Source organism: Myxine glutinosa, chromosome 1 (genome assembly GCF_964187855.1).
Source record: "Myxine glutinosa chromosome 1, kmMyxGlut1.1, whole genome shotgun sequence".
Lineage (NCBI taxonomy): Eukaryota > Metazoa > Chordata > Myxini > Myxiniformes > Myxinidae > Myxine > Myxine glutinosa.
Genome location: NC_136261.1, coordinates 233,997,724 through 234,018,063, shown reverse-complemented (window position 1 = coordinate 234,018,063; position 20,340 = coordinate 233,997,724). Strand labels below are relative to the sequence as shown.

The 20,340-nt window shown below is 43.9% G+C and overlaps 1 protein-coding gene across 1 annotated transcript in view; it reads left to right on the top strand.

The window, feature by feature from the left end:
- The window catches only part of LOC137435033 (signal transducing adapter molecule 2), a 92,466-nt gene that overhangs the window by 15,734 nt on the left and 56,392 nt on the right, over positions 1 to 20,340 (top strand). The window contains exons 4-9 of the mRNA XM_068128404.2: positions 1,230 to 1,325; positions 2,767 to 2,913; positions 3,134 to 3,221; positions 7,410 to 7,602; positions 9,734 to 9,828; positions 10,812 to 10,909. Coding sequence (XP_067984505.2) covers positions 1,230 to 1,325; positions 2,767 to 2,913; positions 3,134 to 3,221; positions 7,410 to 7,602; positions 9,734 to 9,828; positions 10,812 to 10,909 — 717 coding nt within the window. The remainder of the gene's footprint in view (positions 1 to 1,229; positions 1,326 to 2,766; positions 2,914 to 3,133; positions 3,222 to 7,409; positions 7,603 to 9,733; positions 9,829 to 10,811; positions 10,910 to 20,340) is intronic.

Here is a 20,340-nt window from a genome sequence, read left to right as displayed (position 1 = left end):
AGAAGGATGCGTCCGCTTTTCCCTGCAGCCAGGAACAGAGAGAGAGAGCGCACGAATGCCACCGCATAGACCAAGCCCAGCACGAGAGAGAGAGAGAGAGAGAGAGCAATGCGTGCCTGCTTGCGATCAAAGCCAGGACCAAGAGAGCATCTCCAACCACTCGTTATGCCAGCCACGAACCAAGAGCAGAGAGCACAATGCGTTCGCCTGTGACCAATGTCGGAACCAAGAGAGCGAAAATGGCTGTGCTCTGCCTTTTTGTTCCTCGTGCTGGAACATTATTTTTGACGTCATGCGTGCGCCAATCAAAGAGCGCCACCCGCTCACCTCATCCAATCGTCCTTTGGGGCGTGGCCTCACGGTCACTCTCCGCACCCATCGAGATGATTCGCTGGGTGGTGTCGTAGTGGTCGAATGTCCGGATCCGGTTGGAGGCTTTGTAGTTTATTTAATTTAAGCGCTGATCGCATGGCTGGTGTTGCGTGTGTCATAAGGAACAAAGGGAAAACCACAGTGGCAATTTACATACAGGGAATTATTCCTTACACCCTAACTAATTATCATAGCTCCACCCCTCGCTTGGAGACGAATATACAATCTTACCGGACATGCGGCCTGACTTAAGTACATGAAGGTGGCTACATGGCATACGGAGCACAATACCCTATACAATCCTACCTGGCCTAACGTATTCTATTGCCTACCCCCCATAAACGTAACAATACTCTATCCTTTTCTTATCCATCCGTCGACGATGTCGCCAGAGTCATGATAATTTTAAAACTCTTTTTGATGCTGAGCATCAAGCATGGACGTAACATTTTAGAATTCTTGGTTGGGGTTCAAATCGCCAACTTCCCAGACACAGAGCAGACATTCCAACCATATTATGCCACCGAGTCTGGCACAATGTTCAAAGGTTGTTTAAATTTTTTATTTTTTTAAATTTTGTATATCTCAGGATCGTGTGTTTTTGGTGTTGGAATGCAATGATGTTACCTGTACTTCATTGATGCTGAGGTGACCTTTTGAAAATATAGTCACCCAAGTTTCTTGGCAGTTAAACAGAGGACACCTGTCAGAGAATTTCTCCATTTAATTGAGCAAGTGTGAACACCTGTCTTGTACCGATGCACGAGTATTATGATAATATTCATATCACCATGATTGAAATTATGCAAGAGTGATCACTGCTTTCCTTTTTGTGTCCTTTTTGTTGCTGATTTTAGTTGTTGGACGAGTGTGTACAAAGATGTGGAAAACCTTTTCAGTTGGAACTTTGTACCAAGCAGTTCATGGATGAAATCATAAATGTACTGAAGAAGGTAAATTGCATTTTTACCTTCGGCACCAAAGGTGGACGGAGGTTATGCATTCACCCCTGTTTGTTTGTCTTTGAGCAGGATATCGCAAAAAGTTATCGACTGATTCGGATGAAACTTTGTGGACAGGTTGGGTGTGTAACAAGGACGAATTGATTAGATATTGGTGAAGATCCAAATCCAGATATTATGATTTTATTTTTAAGTGATTCTTCACCATTGAGAGATATGGCCAAAAATGATATATAGCATGATGTCTCAAAAAGTTGTGGACGGATTCGGACGAACCTTAGTGGATTAGTTGGTTCGGTGACAATAACAACCTAATTTCGATTTTGGTTCAGGTCCAGATGCAGATCCGGTCCATCAGTGGGATACAAAACATAAACTGTTCATCCTAGCGGAGGAATGTGCTCTACCGAGTGCCGTTCTAGTAATTTATTTTTTAACCAGTAAAGGCTAATCAAATTTTTTTCGCCCTGTTATTTCTATATGTGGAATCCCATGGATAATTTGTCAAATGTGGTTACAATTTGAATAATGCGCTTTAAAGTTGAAATTCTGTAGAGGAGTGGTTGCCAACCAACAACCTGGCATCGTTGAGGTCATTGGTGGTGATCTTGACGTACTTCAGAAATAACCATTTGTGGAAGGTCATGGTTCATCTTCCTTGTTGTAATTTTGTCGCTGTGATGGTTGCACATGGTGGTCTAGAAAATATTGGAGGTTCGGTAAGGGGGACAGACAACAACAATTATCCAAAGAAAATTTCAAGGATGGTTTCAGAACAATCTCTTGTGATCATTGCTACCTTGTTTACATACTTTTTCGCATATCATCCCGACATCCTTTTACATTATTGGAGGTACACCCAAAAAGGTTGGGAACCACTCACTGCTCGAGAGCAAGGTATGAAATGATTTGTAATGTATCCTTTGCAGTTGTCAAATTCTCAAAAATGTCAAACATTTTTTAATGCAAGTCTTTCATTGGAATACATTTGGATTGTGATTTGTCACTTTATTGTTTGACCGTCTTGTACATTATTGTCGCGTGGACTGCAACCTTCAGATAGGACTCGACTGTATCCATGTTACCGTTGCACGCTCAGAACCTCATAGACTTCGAAAGATGGCCAAACTATGAATGCTTCTCACAAGCTGTAATACTTTTTATTTATTTATTTATTTTACATTTCCTTAATAATATTGCTCTTTTCCTTCATTTAGAAAGGTTGCTTTCTCACCATAGTCTTCATGCACTGAAAGTACATCAAATCTTTGTCTATCTCCTTTCATGCCATGTACTCTTAAAAACCATTTGAAAGATCTGCTGGTTTATTAGTTTGTTGTAGTCTATTTTTTTCTTGGTTTCTTATCGATTGATAAATGAGTAATGACACCCCTTTATTTCTAGTTAAATGTTCCTGTTTTGCTCCTCCAAGGCCCATCCCAAGGTCGGTGCTAAGCTCAAGGCCCACATGGTGGAATGGTGCGGGGAATTTAACAAAGATATGCAGCTCATGCTACTCCATTTCATCATCCAGAGACTCAAGGAACAGGACATCGAATTTCCAGAGCCAGGCTCTCAGGCACAGGGTGCACACACATTCAAAGAACAAGGAGCTCGCTTCGAATCTCATTAATGCTCCCTCTTTAATGTTTATTATTTGAGCGTTTGTTTGTAACGGGTGATTTGCATTCAGTGTGGTTTATGGATTTTGTTCGTGCTTTTCATAAGAGCATTCAGCGGAGAACAGCATCCGTGAGATATAGGAATAACCATTGTTTGGTGTATTTTGTGGTTTTAAGGAGCTGGAGGATGCAAAGGCAGGTTTTGAGGGAAAAGAGGTGGCAAACCAGAAAGTTGGTGAACAAGAAGATATAGATCTTGCAAAAGGTAAGAAACCTTTGTCTCTCTTTAATCTGGCCATACACTGCAAAGCATTTTGTCCATGTAAATCCAGAGCGATTTGTTTCATTGTTGCTTTGGCTGTGCTCTAGGGTTGCTGTGGCCTCACCTAATCGAGTGCATGTTGCATTGAAATCGCTTGCCAATAACTTATTTTTCCCAATATTGGTACTGAGTGAGCATGTTAATTCCCTGAATCAATTTCCCATGATATACTAGAAGCCATTAATGTCACTTTTTCCACATCATCCATGGGGTGCGTTCCTCATAATGAATGCTCCAAAGCAGTTTGATGGTTTTGTGTGTGTGTGTGTGTGTGTGTGTGTGTGTGTGTGTGTGTGTGTGTGTGTGTGTGTGTGTGTGTGTGTGTGTGTGTGTGTGTGTGTGTGTGTGTGTGTGTGTGTGTGTGTGTGTGTGTGTGTGTGTGTGTGTGTGTTTCTTTTGTTTGTCATGCTACTCCTACAGTTCTGTGCCCATTGCATCCAGACTGGCTGCATAGCATCAGCATGACTCCAATTAGTGTATAGGGGTGTTTTATCTGTTGGTGGTCCTGGTGGGGAGAGGGAAGGAGTGGTGAAGGATGTAGGTCCTTGATGTAAATGCGTATTGTGTAGCACCACCTCCAGGTGGGAGAGGGTATTACAAGTCTCCAGCCTTTACAGTACTGTACATACAGTATTCCTGTCTACGTTTTCTAGTGCAGTGAGGTGTTTTGAATTATATAAGCAGTAGGCTTGTTTTTGCTTCATGCACATAATCTTGGTTATTTTCTTTTTTCGGGAGTGATTGAGGGAACTGTGTCAGTTGCCTATGCACCACCCAAATAAAGGTATGTGTCGGAAGAATATGTTGCGTGCTTGGAACAATGTCATCCATAGGGTTGGGTACTCTGCTAGTATTTACAAATGGGCTGCTTTAGGTCTGTCCGTTTTACAGCTCAGGAATGCTTTCCAAGAGTTTCATGAAAGTTATTGGATGTGAAATCCACTGCAGACCACTCGTAGCTACTTTTATTTATCAATATAATCTGCCTGTCCATCCCTGAGCGTCTCCCTCAGTTTTGGGACTAGCCCCACCAAACTATGTGGATCCTCTTGGGATCCCAGCAAGTGTCCTAAGGTGGATGGGAGGTTTGATCAATTTCTCAATACAATTATGATTTTGAGATTCCATCCATATGAAGCTGCTTTTTCTCCTCATGTGAAAAACATTCACAGGTTCGGCATTCGCAGTTGTGCCATTTAGCGCATGTGCAAACTTTCATTGGTTTGGTAATATCTCGATACAATTGTGATTTTGCATTTCCAGCCGAACTAAGGCGATCTTTCTCCACATGTAAACATGTGAAACAGCATCATTTTTCCTTTGGTGTTATAATATCAAAATTTGCTTGAGCTCTGGTTGATTGAGGGACTTCTGGTACCGGGTGGGGCCAGAGGAGAGACGAGCGGGTTTGTCGGTTGCTGTTTTTAATAAAGGAATTGAATCGGATTCCAAATGCCTCGAAGATATTTTCACCACATGCTAAATTGGTGACCCCGACGTGATCCAAATGGATGGACAAGGAGTTACAAGCACGCAACCAGTTACTGGGAATTATGAACCAGCTGTATAGAAACATTCCCCACCTTCTGGTGGGGTCAGCTACAGTATGATTTTTGTCCATCATTCAAGAACCAGCTGTCCATGCCTGACATTTGACTGAAGGTGGTACAGGAATGTGGAATGTTATTGGTTCATGGTTTGGCATTCACCGGTTCCACATTTTCTGCTCTTTTGTTGGCCTCTCACCCATGCTTAGCACGGGTACCTTCCTAGTAGGTTTATACGTTTGTATTTTGGTTGATTTTCTTTTGAGAATTCGTGCTGTATTAAACCTATGGAGTGTCCGTGCCATCTCTACATAGGAACTTTAGCGACTTCCTGATACAAATGCTTTAATGTGTAAATTAAACAGAACTTTCTCAATGATAGTTTGATTGTAGTTCTCAACAAAGGCAAATTGCAACAAACAATCTCTCTACAACATATTTAGTAAATCAAGAGCTGTAATGCCATTTGTTATGTTTAATTTCTGCAAGAACTAACCTATTCTTTTACAGTCGCCTCCACTTGTAACCACATCATTCAGGAAGCAGGAAAGATGTGCTTATATCTGTACTATGCTTATTACATGGCGTTCCCCATTTCCCACTGGGCACAGTACATTTGTACATAGATTACATAGTCCATATTTTAAAGGTGTGCAAACCTTTACTTGTTTTCTAAAACAAATGACAGGCAAATTAATTGTATTTATTTTCTAAAAATGCCAAAAACAATTTTGGGAGCAAGGGTCTGATGGTGTGTTGGCGATTCCATAAAGCCACAAACAAAGAAACATTCGATGAAAGTTGCAGCCAAAGTTTTGTAACATCCTTAAGATATCAGATGATAAAGGCAAATTTGGGGTTACACCAAACAACCTCTCAAAAAGTATATTCATCAAAGACCATCTTAGAATGCCAGCTGACCTGGAATTACCAACATCGGTAGACCATGATGAGGTCATGCGGTGAAGTGCCTTGAGCATAAGAATGGATGTAAAGACATCTAAGATTGGTCAACCATGGTCTCTCCAACCAGAGAAGCTTGCTAATTAATGCAAAAATCTCTCACTGACTTCCTCAACGTATGATTAATGGGATAAATCTTCCACTGTTTTCAAAGAGTGTTGAAAGACTGGTTCAATCCTCCAGTCAAGTTACTTGTATGCCATTAGTGCATGTGCACAGAAATCTGCAAAGAAAATTATGTCAACATGGTTTATCAAGATTCTCAATTGTCTAGATGAGAGGATATCTTGAGCTTGAGAAAATTCACACCACTCTCCATTTACAGAAGCTTGCCACATCACTGAATTGGTTGTGCCGATGCCATTCCACGTTCTTCCCTGCACCCAAACGAGTCTGGTTGATGATAATATCCACAGAATTGATGAGACTTTTTGTGATGAACTGAAGAATCACTTTTACTTGTACATGACTGTCTCACTTAGTTTCTCCATTACATGCGGACGCACCAAGCGGTCATAGAAAAGGCCACACCACACATTGACCTTTGGACTGTCGTGTATTTGTTCAATGACCACATGGGAGTTTTCAGATTGCCAGATCCTCATATTGTGTCGGTTGACCTTCCCTGATACTTGAAAGAAAGCTTCGTTTGTGAACATGACCTTTTCCAGGTAATCTTCTACATCCTCTATACGACTGAGCATTTCCAAGGCAAAATCCTTGCGTTTGGGTTCGTCATTTGGTTTGAGTTTCTGCAGAATCTGCACCTTATCGACGTAAAGCTTCAGTCTTTGGTGATCCCAGTTCTTTGGATACGTGTCAGATTGATTTTCTGGGACTTTTGTTGAAATGATTCATGCACTCGTTCAACGTCTGCTGCACTTGTGCTTGGTCGACCGGTACTTTTCTGTTTCTGACAACTTCCAGTCTCCTTAAACCTCTTGTATCACTCTCTGAGACTAGTCCGTGATGGCGGATTCCTTCCATACAGAAATTACGCTGAACTTGCATTTTGGATCTCGTCTCTGAATCATTTGACGCATTAAGCTCGCCATTTTCTTTGACATTAAACCATCAGACATGAAGATAAAGAAAACTTTTGGGGGGGGGGGGGGGGGTTTGGAGTGATCTATATTTTTGATCTAAATGCCATGTGCTGGAGGATGTTATTAATTTATTTGGCATGGGGGTGGTGTACTTTGAATGTATCTGTACTTGTTTTATCATCCTTTTATGGTCCTTTGGACCCAAATTTCTGAATGTGGGCATGTGGAAGCATTTTTTTTGTACTGGAAGAAATGAATTTACACTAATGTATAAAAAGTCTATGATTTGCACATCAACAAATAACTAAATATCAACAACAGAGACTGTATAAATGGGGAACAACCTCGTGCCTCAATGTTAGGACATGTCAGAGTTAATCACCCATATAGAGGAGATAACTTGTCTAGCCTAAATTACATAATGTAGAATTCCACACTTGTGGTGGAACCCTTGGTCTGGGAGAAGCACCCTCAACACCACATTAATAAATTAAAATAAAGTTGTTGCTCTAACTATGATAGATAACAGGATTTATTCACCACCTTTGCTCTCTTCCATGAAACCTACTCTTCAGCTATTGAGCTTTCCTTGCAAGACACGCGGCAAGCTCAGCAACGCAGTGAAGTAATGACGTTGAGCCAGCTTCCGCCCCCCAGCGTATCCAGCACTGTACGGTGTGAAGTTCGAGCCCTGTATGACTTTGAAGCAGCTGAAGATAATGAACTAAGTTTCCATGCAGGGGATATCATCACTGTTCTGGATGACAGGTGCACTTTTCACTTGCTATTCGCTTTTATTGCTTCTTCTGAGATTATGATTTATTTCCATGAAGGGATGCTACATTATTTGGTTTTCAAGCTTTTACATGTATTCTTTACGTAAAAGTATGCTTTTTGTTAAATTTGTATATTTTTTGATTAAAAAACATTTTCTAATTTACCAGACTCGGTGGCGTCGTAGCATCCACTCTGAGTCTGGGAGGTTGGCGGTTTGCCCCCGACCGAGTCCTATCAAAGACTTAAAAAAACATACGTGCTGCTTCCTTGCTTGATGCTCAGAATTTAAAAAGATAGAGCACAAACAACTATAGATTGGCAACTATTGCACAGGCTTGATGGACCTAATGGCTTCCTGTGTTGAAGTTCCTTATCATGGAACTGGTATTTTTGTAAAATTGAAACTTAGATCAGAAAATGACAAGCATTTTTGTTGAGTTGGGGAAAGTTTTGGAAACCTTTTTTCCCCACAACACAATTATAGTACATAGGCTGGTTTGTCTCGGTTCAAGTCTTTCATCTTTATTCATTGGAGAGTTGATACCTGCATTTACATTCTGAGTTTTCCTTTCTAATTTCAGTGCTTGAAGATCTGCATAGATCTATGTATGCCACATATATTAATCGTCAGTATTCTTTTTGCATTGCCGAGGGAGGCAGCAGAGAGTGTTCCAAGAAAGGGAACACCAACACCATAGATTAATGTTGACACAGCGATGCTTTTCAGCCTGAGTTATCTTTTTCTAGATAACAGATGACTTGTGATTTTCTTTTAGGCTTTTGACAGGGAGTTAACCTATCGATGAGGACAAAGTTTGTTTATTTTTCTGAGAAGGAATCAGATATGCAATGGGTACTTGGCCATATAATTTACGAAATGTATGGTGCTGTCGTGGTCTACTTATTATTTGGTCCTCCATAATCATGTCTCTGCTGCTGGTACTTTTCTGTGCTGATTGATAGTAAACCATTATACCAGCCTGACAGTATATAACTGGAACCTACAGTATATAACTGGAATTATTTGAGCAATTAAGACCAGATTTGACAACTTGATGGTAATAAACTTGTGCTTGTGAAGCATCAACATATGTGGTAGTTTGCTCGTGCTGAATTGGAAGAATTTCATTCATTGATTGTGGTTTATTACTGGACATTCTATAATTCACGATTATTATGCAACAGGTAAGCAACATTTCTCCCATGCAAAGCTGAATATTTTACTTGTTCTGTCTGTGGGTAATAGCCTGGTGTTGGCTTAGCGGTTTGGGTGCCGGCTTGGGATCCTAGGATGCTGGGTTCGAATCCCGGTCGATCGCTAAATTAACACCAGGGGGGTTGACTCAGCCTGTCATCCTTCCGAGGTCGGCAAATTGAGTACCAGCTTGCTGGGATGAATGATCCCGGTGTGTACCCCGGTTTAGAATAGGTACACCGTAGCCCTGCGCATCGTAAGAGGCGACTATGGGTTGGTGCCAGGAAGGGCATCCGGCCATAAAAACATTGCCTCAAACAGGGTACCATGATTGTCATGGGGCCCGCAAGGCTAACCCCAGCTCTAGCAGGGAAAATGGCCTTAAAACGATCATTCATTCATTCATTTGTCTGTGGGTAATGTAATTATCTCTGCCACCAAACGACTAAAGGTGGACTAAAGGTGGACGGAGGTTATGTTATCACCCCTCTCTATTTGAAGTTTGAAGATATCTCATCGAAGTTATGGACGAATTCGGACGAAACTTGGTGGACAGGTTGGTTGTGTGACAAGGACGAAGCAATTCGATTTTGGTGAAGATCCGAATCAGGATCCGGACACGATAATTATTTATTTTTAAAGTGATTCTTCACCATTGAATGACGGGGCCAAAAACGATTTATAGCATGATATTTCAAAAACTTGTGGATGACTTGTGACAAAACTGGGTGGATGAGTTAGGTGACCAGAACAAGCCGATTAGGTTTTGGTTCAGGTCGGAATCCAGGTCCGACCTATCATTGGTATACAAAATGTAAACTCTTCAGCCTAGCGGAAGTATGCGCTCTGCTGAGTGCCATTCTAGTTATGAATTAAATTTGTTTTGACTGACTTCATGTGAAATGTTTTGCCTTTATTTTATTACAGCGATTTGAACTGGTGGAAAGGAGAATTTAATAAAGATATCGGCCTCTTCCCATCAAGCTTTGTCACTGCAGATCTCACAGTGGAGCCAGAACCAGGTAACAAGTGTGGAACATTTTAATCTCTTCCCCTTTTTGGTCTTACCAGTTGCCACTGTCCTATCTTGTATTCCATGCACTTTTCCATGTACACTCTTCATTCTCGTTCACCCCACATTTTGCAGGGTGGACCAAACTCGTATCCTGCATGCACTCTTTCCTACCCCCACTCCAACATTTGATCCTTTTCACTTTCTGCTTTGTTGCTCTCTACATCGACTTACCTCACGTGATGTCGTTATGAAAGCGTGTAATGTATTTCTGAAGGCAATTGGTCATATACTATATGTACGGTATAACCACCTTTATAAATAACCACCTTTAGAGGCCATTTTTCCCCGCAAAGCGGGGGTTGGCCTTTTTCGGGAACCGTGGTTGTTGTTGTTTTTTGGTCCCCTTTTTGAAGCAATGTTTTACGGCCGGATGCCCTTCCTGACGCCAACCCTTTTTGCCGCCTTTAACGACAACCAGGGAATTACCAGTGAACTGGTACTCAATTAGCCGACCTCGGAAGGATGACAGGCTGAGTCAACCCCCCTGGCGTTAATTCAGCGATCTACTGGGATTCGAACCCAGGATCCTAGGATCCTAAGCCGGCACCCTAGCCGCTAGCCCAACACCAGGGTACGGTATCATTTAAAATAATTATTTTTTGATGCCAGGTAGCACTTTTTTTGTTTTTTTTAAACCTCAGAGGTAAAAGAATTGAAAAATGAATTGTTCGTTAGGCCAGAAAGGTATGATTCTGGTTTCCTGACCAATTCTGACACCTCCCTCACCCCCAACCTTTCCCTTGAGAAATGCATGGGTTTTTTGAGGGTTTTTTAAACGGTTTAACATACACTTTCCTGTAGACTAAGTCACATTAATTTTCCCATTCCCACACCGTACAGTCCGTCTGTCTTCAGTCTTTTCTTTGCACAGTTTTCAGGCTTAACCCAAGAGTACTTATGAACATACTCCTTCTGTTGTGCCTTCAACAGAGGTTGTGGCTACAGCCAGTGAAAATACCCAGACAGACAGTGAAAATATTCAATCAGAAAGCTCCCCGGAGGAACCTGAAGTGATTTGCATCGATGAGGTGAGACTGCATGCATTCTGTGCATTCATCCACCATTGCATGAGTAGTGGATAATTATAGCACCTTAGTACTTCATATAATATGCATACTATTATTGGTACGGTCATAAAATCCAAGGTTCTTTGCCCCCTCATTTATTTTCATTTGTCGGGTTGGCAAACTCTCGGATTGATTCATCAGGGGCTTCCATAATCTGTTTAATGAGTTGTTTAAGCTGCCTGTCTCATCTTCCCTTTTCATAGATTCATGGGAATGCCCAGTGATCACTCCCTCTAATGCCTAATTTGAAGTTATTGCACACCACTTGCGCTAGATGGGCTTCATGGATAGCAATTCTGAAGATTACCTCATCGTCTCATCGCGGTTTCATCCTGAGAGTTTGATGTTCTTTGTAGAACTCTAAGGGATGAACTGAACTGAGTGTGCACCATGAGACGACTTGAACTCCCAAACTCTTTGCCACAGTCTGCACAGATGTTGGCGACCTTGAGCACCCAGTGGCTCGGGTGCCTCACACTCACAAGTTCCCACAGTGGCAGGGCTTCAACTAGTTTTGATACTGCCTGTGAATCACTATGGAGGGTTTTTTTTTTTTTTTTTTTTTTTGTGTATACTGAATCGAGGCTCGTGAAAGAGCTAACATTTACTTCACAAACAAATCAACCAGACAAACAAAATATATAAAAAGAGGGAGCGGAAAACAAGATGGGGAGAGAAGGGGAAGCACACAAACGCAACATTTGAGAGCAGGGAGATGTGTGGAAGGGAGAGGGCTTGGGGGGAGGAGTCGTGGGAAGGGGGGGGGGGGGGAGGGATAAGTATAAAACACAAGGACACCAAGGACTTCCAGGACAGAAGTTGGTATTTCAAAAAAGTGGAATTGGGGTGAAATTAGCATGGGTAGAAAAGATCAAGGTTTTGGATGGGGGAAGATAAGAGATGGTGGTGAACAGCTGTTTTAAAGACCTGGAGGGTGGAGTGGGATTGAAGAGAGTGAGGGAGTTTGTTCCAGAGGCGGGAGAAAAGAGGAATGAAGGAGTGAAGGTGAGCAGAGAGTCTTGATTTTGGCAGTTTGACCATAAGAGGGTTGCAGGCAGATCTTGTGCGACCTGTAGGAATATTTGCGGGACAGAGCCCAGAGAGAGCTGGGGGGGCAAGGCCAGAGAGGAGTCGGTAGAAGATGGAAAGACCACCAACCTGCCTGCGGTGAGTGAGTGAGAGGCCCTTGGAGTTAGCTTCATCGCGGGAGATTCCAATGATTCTGAATGCTTTGGTTTCAACAGCGTGAAGACGAGCTAGGTGTGAGGCAGGAGCACCAGCCCAGAGGGGAGAGCAGTATTCCATTGAGCTGCGGATGAAAGCCTTGTATGTGGTGAGGAGCTCAGGTGTGCCAAGGAAGGACTTCGCACGACGGAGGATGCCCAGTCGGCGACTGGCTTTGGAGGCCAGATTTGAAATGTGGTTTTCCCAGGAAAGATCATGGCAGATAGTGAGACCCAAAAGCTTGAGTGACAGAACTTCTTGGAGAGGATTATTCAGAAAGTGGATGGGAGGGTTGTCCAGTCGGTCTTTTCGGAGAGACATCGTAAGAGTGTGAGATTTGTCAGGATTGAAAGACATGTTCCACTTGTTTGCCCAGTCTGTGACTTGCTCCATGACAAAGGAGTAGACATTCTAGACTCATAGAAAACCTGACCACTACCTAGTCCTATTCAGATTCCGAGAAGAGAGGCTTCCATTGATAGCAAAACATTGATTGTGTGAATGGAGGAAGTCAGGAATCCAGGAATGAAGGCAGCCTTGTATGCCACAGGCAGAGTGATTGGCAAGCAAAAGAATGCCAGAATGTGGAATTCCTTTGATATGTCAAAGGAGATGGCCCTGACCTGTTGATGTTTGTACCCGAGTACAAACATCAACAGGTCAACAGGATAAATGACTGTACCCGAGTTGCCGTTTTGCCATCATAATTCAAACAATTATTTTGCACAAATGTATTTGTAATATACGTGATATCACATTTTATAAACGATTTAAGTTGTAAAAAAAAATTTCCCGAAAAAATTCCAAAAAAAAAACAAATTGGTAAATTTTTCAAAACAATATCCTTAGGACATACCGACGGGAGAGGTATGTGCATACCAGAAGTTTGGTACGATTTCACAAAAGTTTGTGAAAGTAGTTCAGTGACAAGACAAGACAACACAGACACTGCACAGATATATTGTTACGGTTCTCCACCGCCCTTCTTACCCTTACCAAGGGGGGATTAAGCCCCTTGTTCTTTCTGGGCTTGGCAGAACCGAGAGACTTGAAACGCCTCTTCCGGACAAACGCAAGGTAGGGTTTCGGGACCAAGTCTCGCTCGTACCTAAATCCCTGCGCTGCCATGGAAGCGGGGAAGCAAGCCTCGCACGAGCGGATACGGAGTTACGGATACGGAGTACGGCTCTTCCCTCTTAGCAAGGGGTGGTTAGTCCCTTGTCTTGTTAAGCTGACCGTCTCCGCTCCTGGCACTTGTAACGAACGCTATCCCGCGGGATGGAACGGATCAGGGTTATGGGTCCAGGGTTTATCCCGAATACCTTTATCCGTCCCTCCGCAGACTAGGGAGACAAGTACCGCTCGAACCCCGGTTTGGATGGTCTAGTTAGTTGCAGAGCGGTTTTTAGCAACCCGAAGTTCGAGTCATTAGCCTTCACTAAACCCGATCCTGAACGTTGGCCGAATCGCGCCACGTACACTCAATATGGAAACCTCTAAAGCGACCGAAAGAGCATGAAGAAGTAAAGACAAAGTAGGGAATAACAAGATTTATTACTATTTATACACACTAAGCAGAAAGGAAAAGAAAGATGATTTATAAGGCAATGGAAGGAGCAGGAGACATAGTGCAATGATTATCTTATATATGGCAGTCTTAATTAATACCCCAAGACAACATGAAAGACGGACGAACAATCACACTTACACGGGGAAATGATGGCAGGAATCACTGGAGGGAGGAGAAGGTCCAAGCCGATGGCAGGGCAGGAAGGTCCGGGCAATTCCACACCGTCGAGGTCCACGTTCCGTGCTCGAAGCGAACAGCAGCTGGCAGCTCCGAGTCTCCACAACCGGCAATAGGGTCTAGAGGGTCTCGGCGTATTGCTGCAGTATCAGCACCCCCTCATGTCTCGTTCTCTCTTGTCTGCTTTAGCTGGATCGCGCATCTGCCGCACCTCTCTCTCAATCTTCTCCGGACCTCTCAATCTTTTCTCAGGACTCTGTGACTTCTCCAGGACCTCAATCTTCTCCAAAAAGCCCTATAGAAACCCGCGCGTGTCCTTTTATAACGTGCTTTTGGGTTTCTTACCCGTGTGCGTTGTAAACGCCCCTCGGTCAGCTCGCCTCGGCCTTGATTGGTCGCGAGGGCTACCGATCCCGGCCCTCTTGATGACGCGTTGGCAAAGCCACGCCTTGTTCCTCGCGCTTGGCTGACTCCTCCCCCCGATGATGAGGTGGAGACACGCCTTTCTTCTCCGTTGGTTACCTCGTGCGTAATGGAGTCAAATGCCGCAAACAGTGGACAGGGGATGAAATGCAGCAAAGTGGCTAAAGAGTCAATTGCAGCAAACCTGGCAAACCTGGCACTTGGAAGCTGCCATGGGGCGTCAGAGGGGCCTACTCTTATTTAATTCGGTGCAATGAAGAGTCAAACTATTGGGAACACACATCCTTAACCTACATAGAATAAGGGACTAACTATTTAAAAGGATATATGGTGTCCTGTGTGTAGGTTTATGGAATTAACTAAGAGGACGAGCTTCGACCTTTCTTTACATTACGGAGGGTGCCATTTACACACAACAAAACCATAATTCTCACATTCTTTACATTTTCTCAAATTCGTTATACTTCTCAAATTCGTTACAATATTGTTACGGTTCTCCACCGCCCTTCTTACCCTTACCAAGGGGGGATTAAGCCCCTTGTTCTTTCTGGGCTTGGCGGAACCGAGAGACTTGAAACGCCTCTTCCGGACAAACGCAAGGTAGGGTTTCGGGACCAAGTCTCGCTCGTACCTAAATCCCTGCGCCGCCACGGAAGCGGGGAAGCAAGCCTCGCACGAGCCACATGTGATTTGGGTACACCAAGCGGATTGAGTACCACGTGGTCCGTGCAGTCTTTAGTAGTGGAACCCGATTCGAGCGATTCTACTCGTACCACGCTTAGTCAATGAGGAAATCACAAGAACGATCGAATGGAAAGGAAGAACACAGGTTTAATTATTATTCCCACACGTATGTACAATGATCGGTAGACGCAGAGACACAGAGCAGCACTTAAACAGTCTTATCTTAACTCCCAGACTCGGGCCCGTCACACTCACACAGGGAATTGCAGGTAGGTTGATGTTCAGGCCAAACGCGCCGACGTGGTCGTCCAGGAACGGCCCCGACCGGCTCTCCAGGGTCCCAGCACGTCCCGCGAAGATGGCAAGCAGGCGGTGGAAGGATCCTCATAGCGCGTCTCCCGAACAAAAGGCAGCCGATGAGGTAGGAAGGAAAATACGTGTCTCTCAGCGCAGCTGGCGGTTACACAGCGCGTTATCACTCGTGTAACTCGATGCACTGTACGCGGCTCGGCTTCAAGCTCAACCGGGCGTTACTTTCATATGAGCGCGTATCCCGGTTCATGCGCGTCTTTCTCCACTCAATGCCAACTCAGTCCTCGTACCTCTCTCTTCAATCCAGCTGCTCGCGAGTCCTGGGTGCCAACTGCTCACGCGCTCTTCACTTGCGAGTCCTCCTGGGGGCTTAGCGCAACGGCTTATATTGATACGCCCCGAACCTCCTCGAACCTTCCAACCATGCCCTGTGATGCAGTCCTGCCGCCACACCCTCTGAGCCCTGATTGGTGGCTCGCGCTTACCGTCAGCTCCTCTGCCGCCCTCATTCGGTCCCGCCCCGACCCTCCTAGGCCTGCCTCGTGTTAATTCGCGCCAAAATGAACCAAAGTCAGCACAAAGAGGCATGAGGCATGAGGCATTGGAGGCGGGATAAGGCAATAGAAGTAGGAGTAGGACCTATTCTCCTTACTCTACTCAACGCAGAACTAACATAGGAAAAGGACTAAGCTCACAAATACTAAGAGATAACTACACTATCGCGAGGCTACATGTTGCTTGTGTGACGAACTATGAGGGGGAAATTTAACCTTTATTATACAACTGTTACCAAAACTCAAAACCGCAACAATATATATACACAAAGAATTAAGTTAAGCACCCCCCCCGTTTTTTTACAACCTCGCACATTACAAGTTTGTTGTCGTCAAAACAGTGTAATATACCCATGATATTGCTATATTTTCTGGAGAAGTGATATTATGGTCACATAAAAACATAACAATCATGCCGTTTTCAATATTTTATTCTGAATAATTTAAGGTGAAATTTTTTGGGAATTTTAGGCATATTTTCACCTCAATTTAAGTATGGAGCTATAGGTCCATCACGGACAGTGTGGATGACGTTTATGTTTTCTAACGTACAGTCATTGTTCTGAGAAGACCTCTAGCGATCTTTGCGTCAATAACGTGTGTAGGACCCACGTGATCGGATCACTGACTCAACCCTACGTCTCATAGACCCTGTAAGCCGTCGTATGCGTTGCTGTGGCAGGTTGAACCCCCTCGAGCACGTTTGGGACATGTTGGGACGACAAATTGCGAAGATGGTCCCTCCAATAGCCAATCTGGATGAATTGGAACGTGCATTACATCGGGAATGGAACAACCTGCCACAGCAACGCATACGACGGCTTACAGGGTCTATGAGACGTAGGGTTGAGTCAGTGATCCGATCACGTGGGTCCTACACACGTTATTGACGCAAAGATCGCTAGAGGTCTTCTCAGAACAATGACTGTACGTTAGAAAACATAAACGTCATCCACACTGTCCGTGATGGACCTATAGCTCCATACTTAAATTGAGGTGAAAATATGCCTAAAATTCCCAAAAAATTTCACCTTAAATTATTCAGAATAAAATATTGAAAACGGCATGATTGTTATGTTTTTATGTGACCATAATATCACTTCTCCAGAAAATATAGCAATATCATGGGTATATTACACTGTTTTGACGACAACAAACTTGTAATGTGCGAGGTTGTAAAAAAACGGGGGGGGGGGGGTGCTTAACTTAATTCTTTGTGTATATATAAATTGTTGCGGATCGCGGACAGATGTTATATTGACCGAGCGGTGGTGTATTACCGCGTCCGAACAGTTACTCCCCGATTAGAACCCGATCCCGCCCAAACGTTGGCCGGATCGCACTGCAGCTGCTCAATGAGGGAAAAGACTAAAACGACGCAATGCAAAGAGGAAAAGGAATAAAACGAGAAGACGTACAGACGAGTAATGGGATTTATTATTTACACAAGCAAAAAGGAGCAATCAAGGTTTATTTACAACACATAAGACGCAGGTGACACAGTGCAAATACTAGCTTATAGTTATACAGACTTAACTTATTCCCAGGACAGAACAAACAAAGACACTGACTCACGCGGGGAATTGCAGAGTGGATTGCTGGAAGGAGGTGTGTGGCTGGAGGGGGGAGGGGGGGGGGGGGGGACGGCACGGAGCTGGCTGGAGCTTGATCCCGCACGGGACGTCGGGCTGGACCTCGACGGCCGCTGATGCCACCGGGCCTGTCGTGTGCGCGGGATCACGGGTCGGAGCTGCTTGGTGGAGCCGATGCGCTGGTGGGGGGGGCCTGGCGTGACGGGTTCTCTCCTCCTTATGCGCTCTTGCTCTGATGACCCAGCTATTTTTCGTCCCTCCTTGTCTCCACTCAAAGTGCATCTCCCTTGGGAACACCCCCGCCGTGGGTTATATAGGCCCCGCCCCTCAATCTTTGCGAACCTCCCCCAAACGTTCTCTCCCCGCCCTCTCAAGCCAAACCCCTTGTTCATGGTTGGTCGAGTGGGGCTGGCTCACTCCTCCCCTCTCTGACGAGGTGGGGACCCGCCTTTCTTCCCCAACCCTGCCTCGTGGTCAATGGCGGATGAAGGGAAAACCGCCCAACATGCAGTTGGCAATGCGAATTGCAATTGATGAAAAGGGGGGAATGGAAGTGTTGGGAGTGGGAATGAAGGGAATCTATCTCTTTCACTGGTGCAATGGAGTATTTCAATTAATGGGAGACACAGCCTTACTCTAAAAACACATAATAAGAGATAACTATCAAACAGAGGTATTCTATTATTTGGCTGACGTGTATGCTTGTGGACTAATTATGGGATGCCCTTTCACCTTTACACAGCTCCGGAGGTAGGGGGGCGCAGAATAAACAATAATAATAATAATACAGCACACAATAAAAAAAATACAGTCCTCATCTCCGCAACAATATATATATATATATATATATATATATATATATATATATATATATATATATATATATATATATATATATATATATATATATCTATAATTCCAGTAATCTCTGTGTGTATGTATGTCTGTATGTTTGTCTGTGACCGCTGTTTCTCGACAACCACGGGTCCGATATACTTTAAACTTGCCAGGTATATTGCTGGGGACCCGAGGATTTGCCTTTTCAAGGTTTCATATTAATCGGACAAGTAGTTACCGAGCTATGGCGATTTCTTTACCAAACTCCGCAAGCCGTTCGCTTTGGACCAAACCATTTCATGTAAATAGAGGGGGGGGGGATTGTCACCGTACTCGCAAGCCGTTCGCTTTGGACCAAACCATTTCATGTAAATAGAGGGGGGGGATTGTCACCGTACTCGCAAGCCGTTCGCTTTGGCTTTGCGAATGGAACAAACCATTTCATGTACATAGAGGGGGGGGATTGTCACCGTACTCGCAAGCCGTTCGCTTTGGCTTTGCGAATGGACCAAACCATTTCATGTAAATAGAGGGGGGGGGATATAATTTTAGATATATATATAGTACGGGCATGCCCTAGTATATCAAAAACATTGTATGTAAGGATAACTCTTGAAGCATCTTTGAGCTGAAACGAGCAATCAGAGTAAGTTAGGTCCACCTCACTTGCCGAATGTCAGCGTGTAATCACCAACTTCACCTGTCGTGTTCAAATCTGTATTCAGTGCAGAGTTGGACATTTAGAACATGTGATCGAACGAGTGCCAAACAAGTCTTACAAGTTATGGTTATGATATTCGATACACCTGTGTCACACAAAATGTAGCACACATTCCTGAGGTTTTATGTAATCCATAATAAAAATGAATGTAGTGGATTTTTTTTTTTGGCACCCCCTGTATAATATGTCTTGTCCCTCATCTTAAGTGGTTGCATATTGGATTGCGATAAAATGGAAATTGCCTGACTAGGCTGCTAATGCAGTGTCCCTGCACATTTGGAATTTGGCCACAGGGCCAGCAATAGCTCACCCACTGTTTGTCAAAATACACCATGGATCTTTAACCTCTACCCACTGATGCTGGCAGACAAGTCACAATCTTAAGGGCTGTATGGTCTCCTAATGTTAAGCTCACATTTTATTTTTTTCATCATTTACAATCTCTTTTTTTATGCCTATGCAGTGATTTTAAGCGGTGACATTTAAAAAGAAAATCTCTCTGTAAGTGCCCTAAACCTTTTTGATTAATGACATGAAACAAATCCGATTCAATCAAACAATTCCGAAAGCAGTCGAAGTTCGTGGTAAGTCTTCTTCTTCCTGAACGTCATCAAATATGTTAGTTTCTTTTTCGCCTGAGCAACGCCGGGTACTCCAACTATAAACGCTTTTATACTTTACTCGGGATATAAATACAACTTTGTGTGAGGGGTAACATAGGCTATGTCGCCGCGGTGTCGTGTGGGGGGCCGGGGGAGGGGCGTTAATTCTCTATGTAAATGTGTACCGTGTAGCGCCATCTGGTGATGGTGGCAGAGCACTTTCCTTGTTGCAATGACAATTTTGCAATTACAAAATTACAATTTCCTTTTTTACCTGGGGTTAAAGCACTCTTTGCACAGGTAAATTTTTCCTCCTTCCCTTCCCCCCCCTTTTGCCCCCCAAAATGGTGGGGCCTATCAAAGGCCCCTTACCCCCAAAATATGTATATGTAGTATATCTTTACCCTCCCTCTCCCCTCATCTCCTCCCCCTTCCCTCCCCCTTCCCTCCCCCTTCTTTGCTCTTGCCTCACCTCCTCCCCCACCCTCCCCAGGCAGCGTCGGGTACTTCGGTTATTAAAGAATAAACCCAAAACGTCCTCACTTGTTCATTAGTTTAAGTTGTATGCCTTCTTAACGTGACTTGAATGTAAAAACGTCGCACAAGTTGAGTGAAGTCTGAATAACAACTATGAATTCACATTTTGCTTGTTAAGTTGATTTGCCAAATGTAACTTTTGGACAACCTGGTAAATCA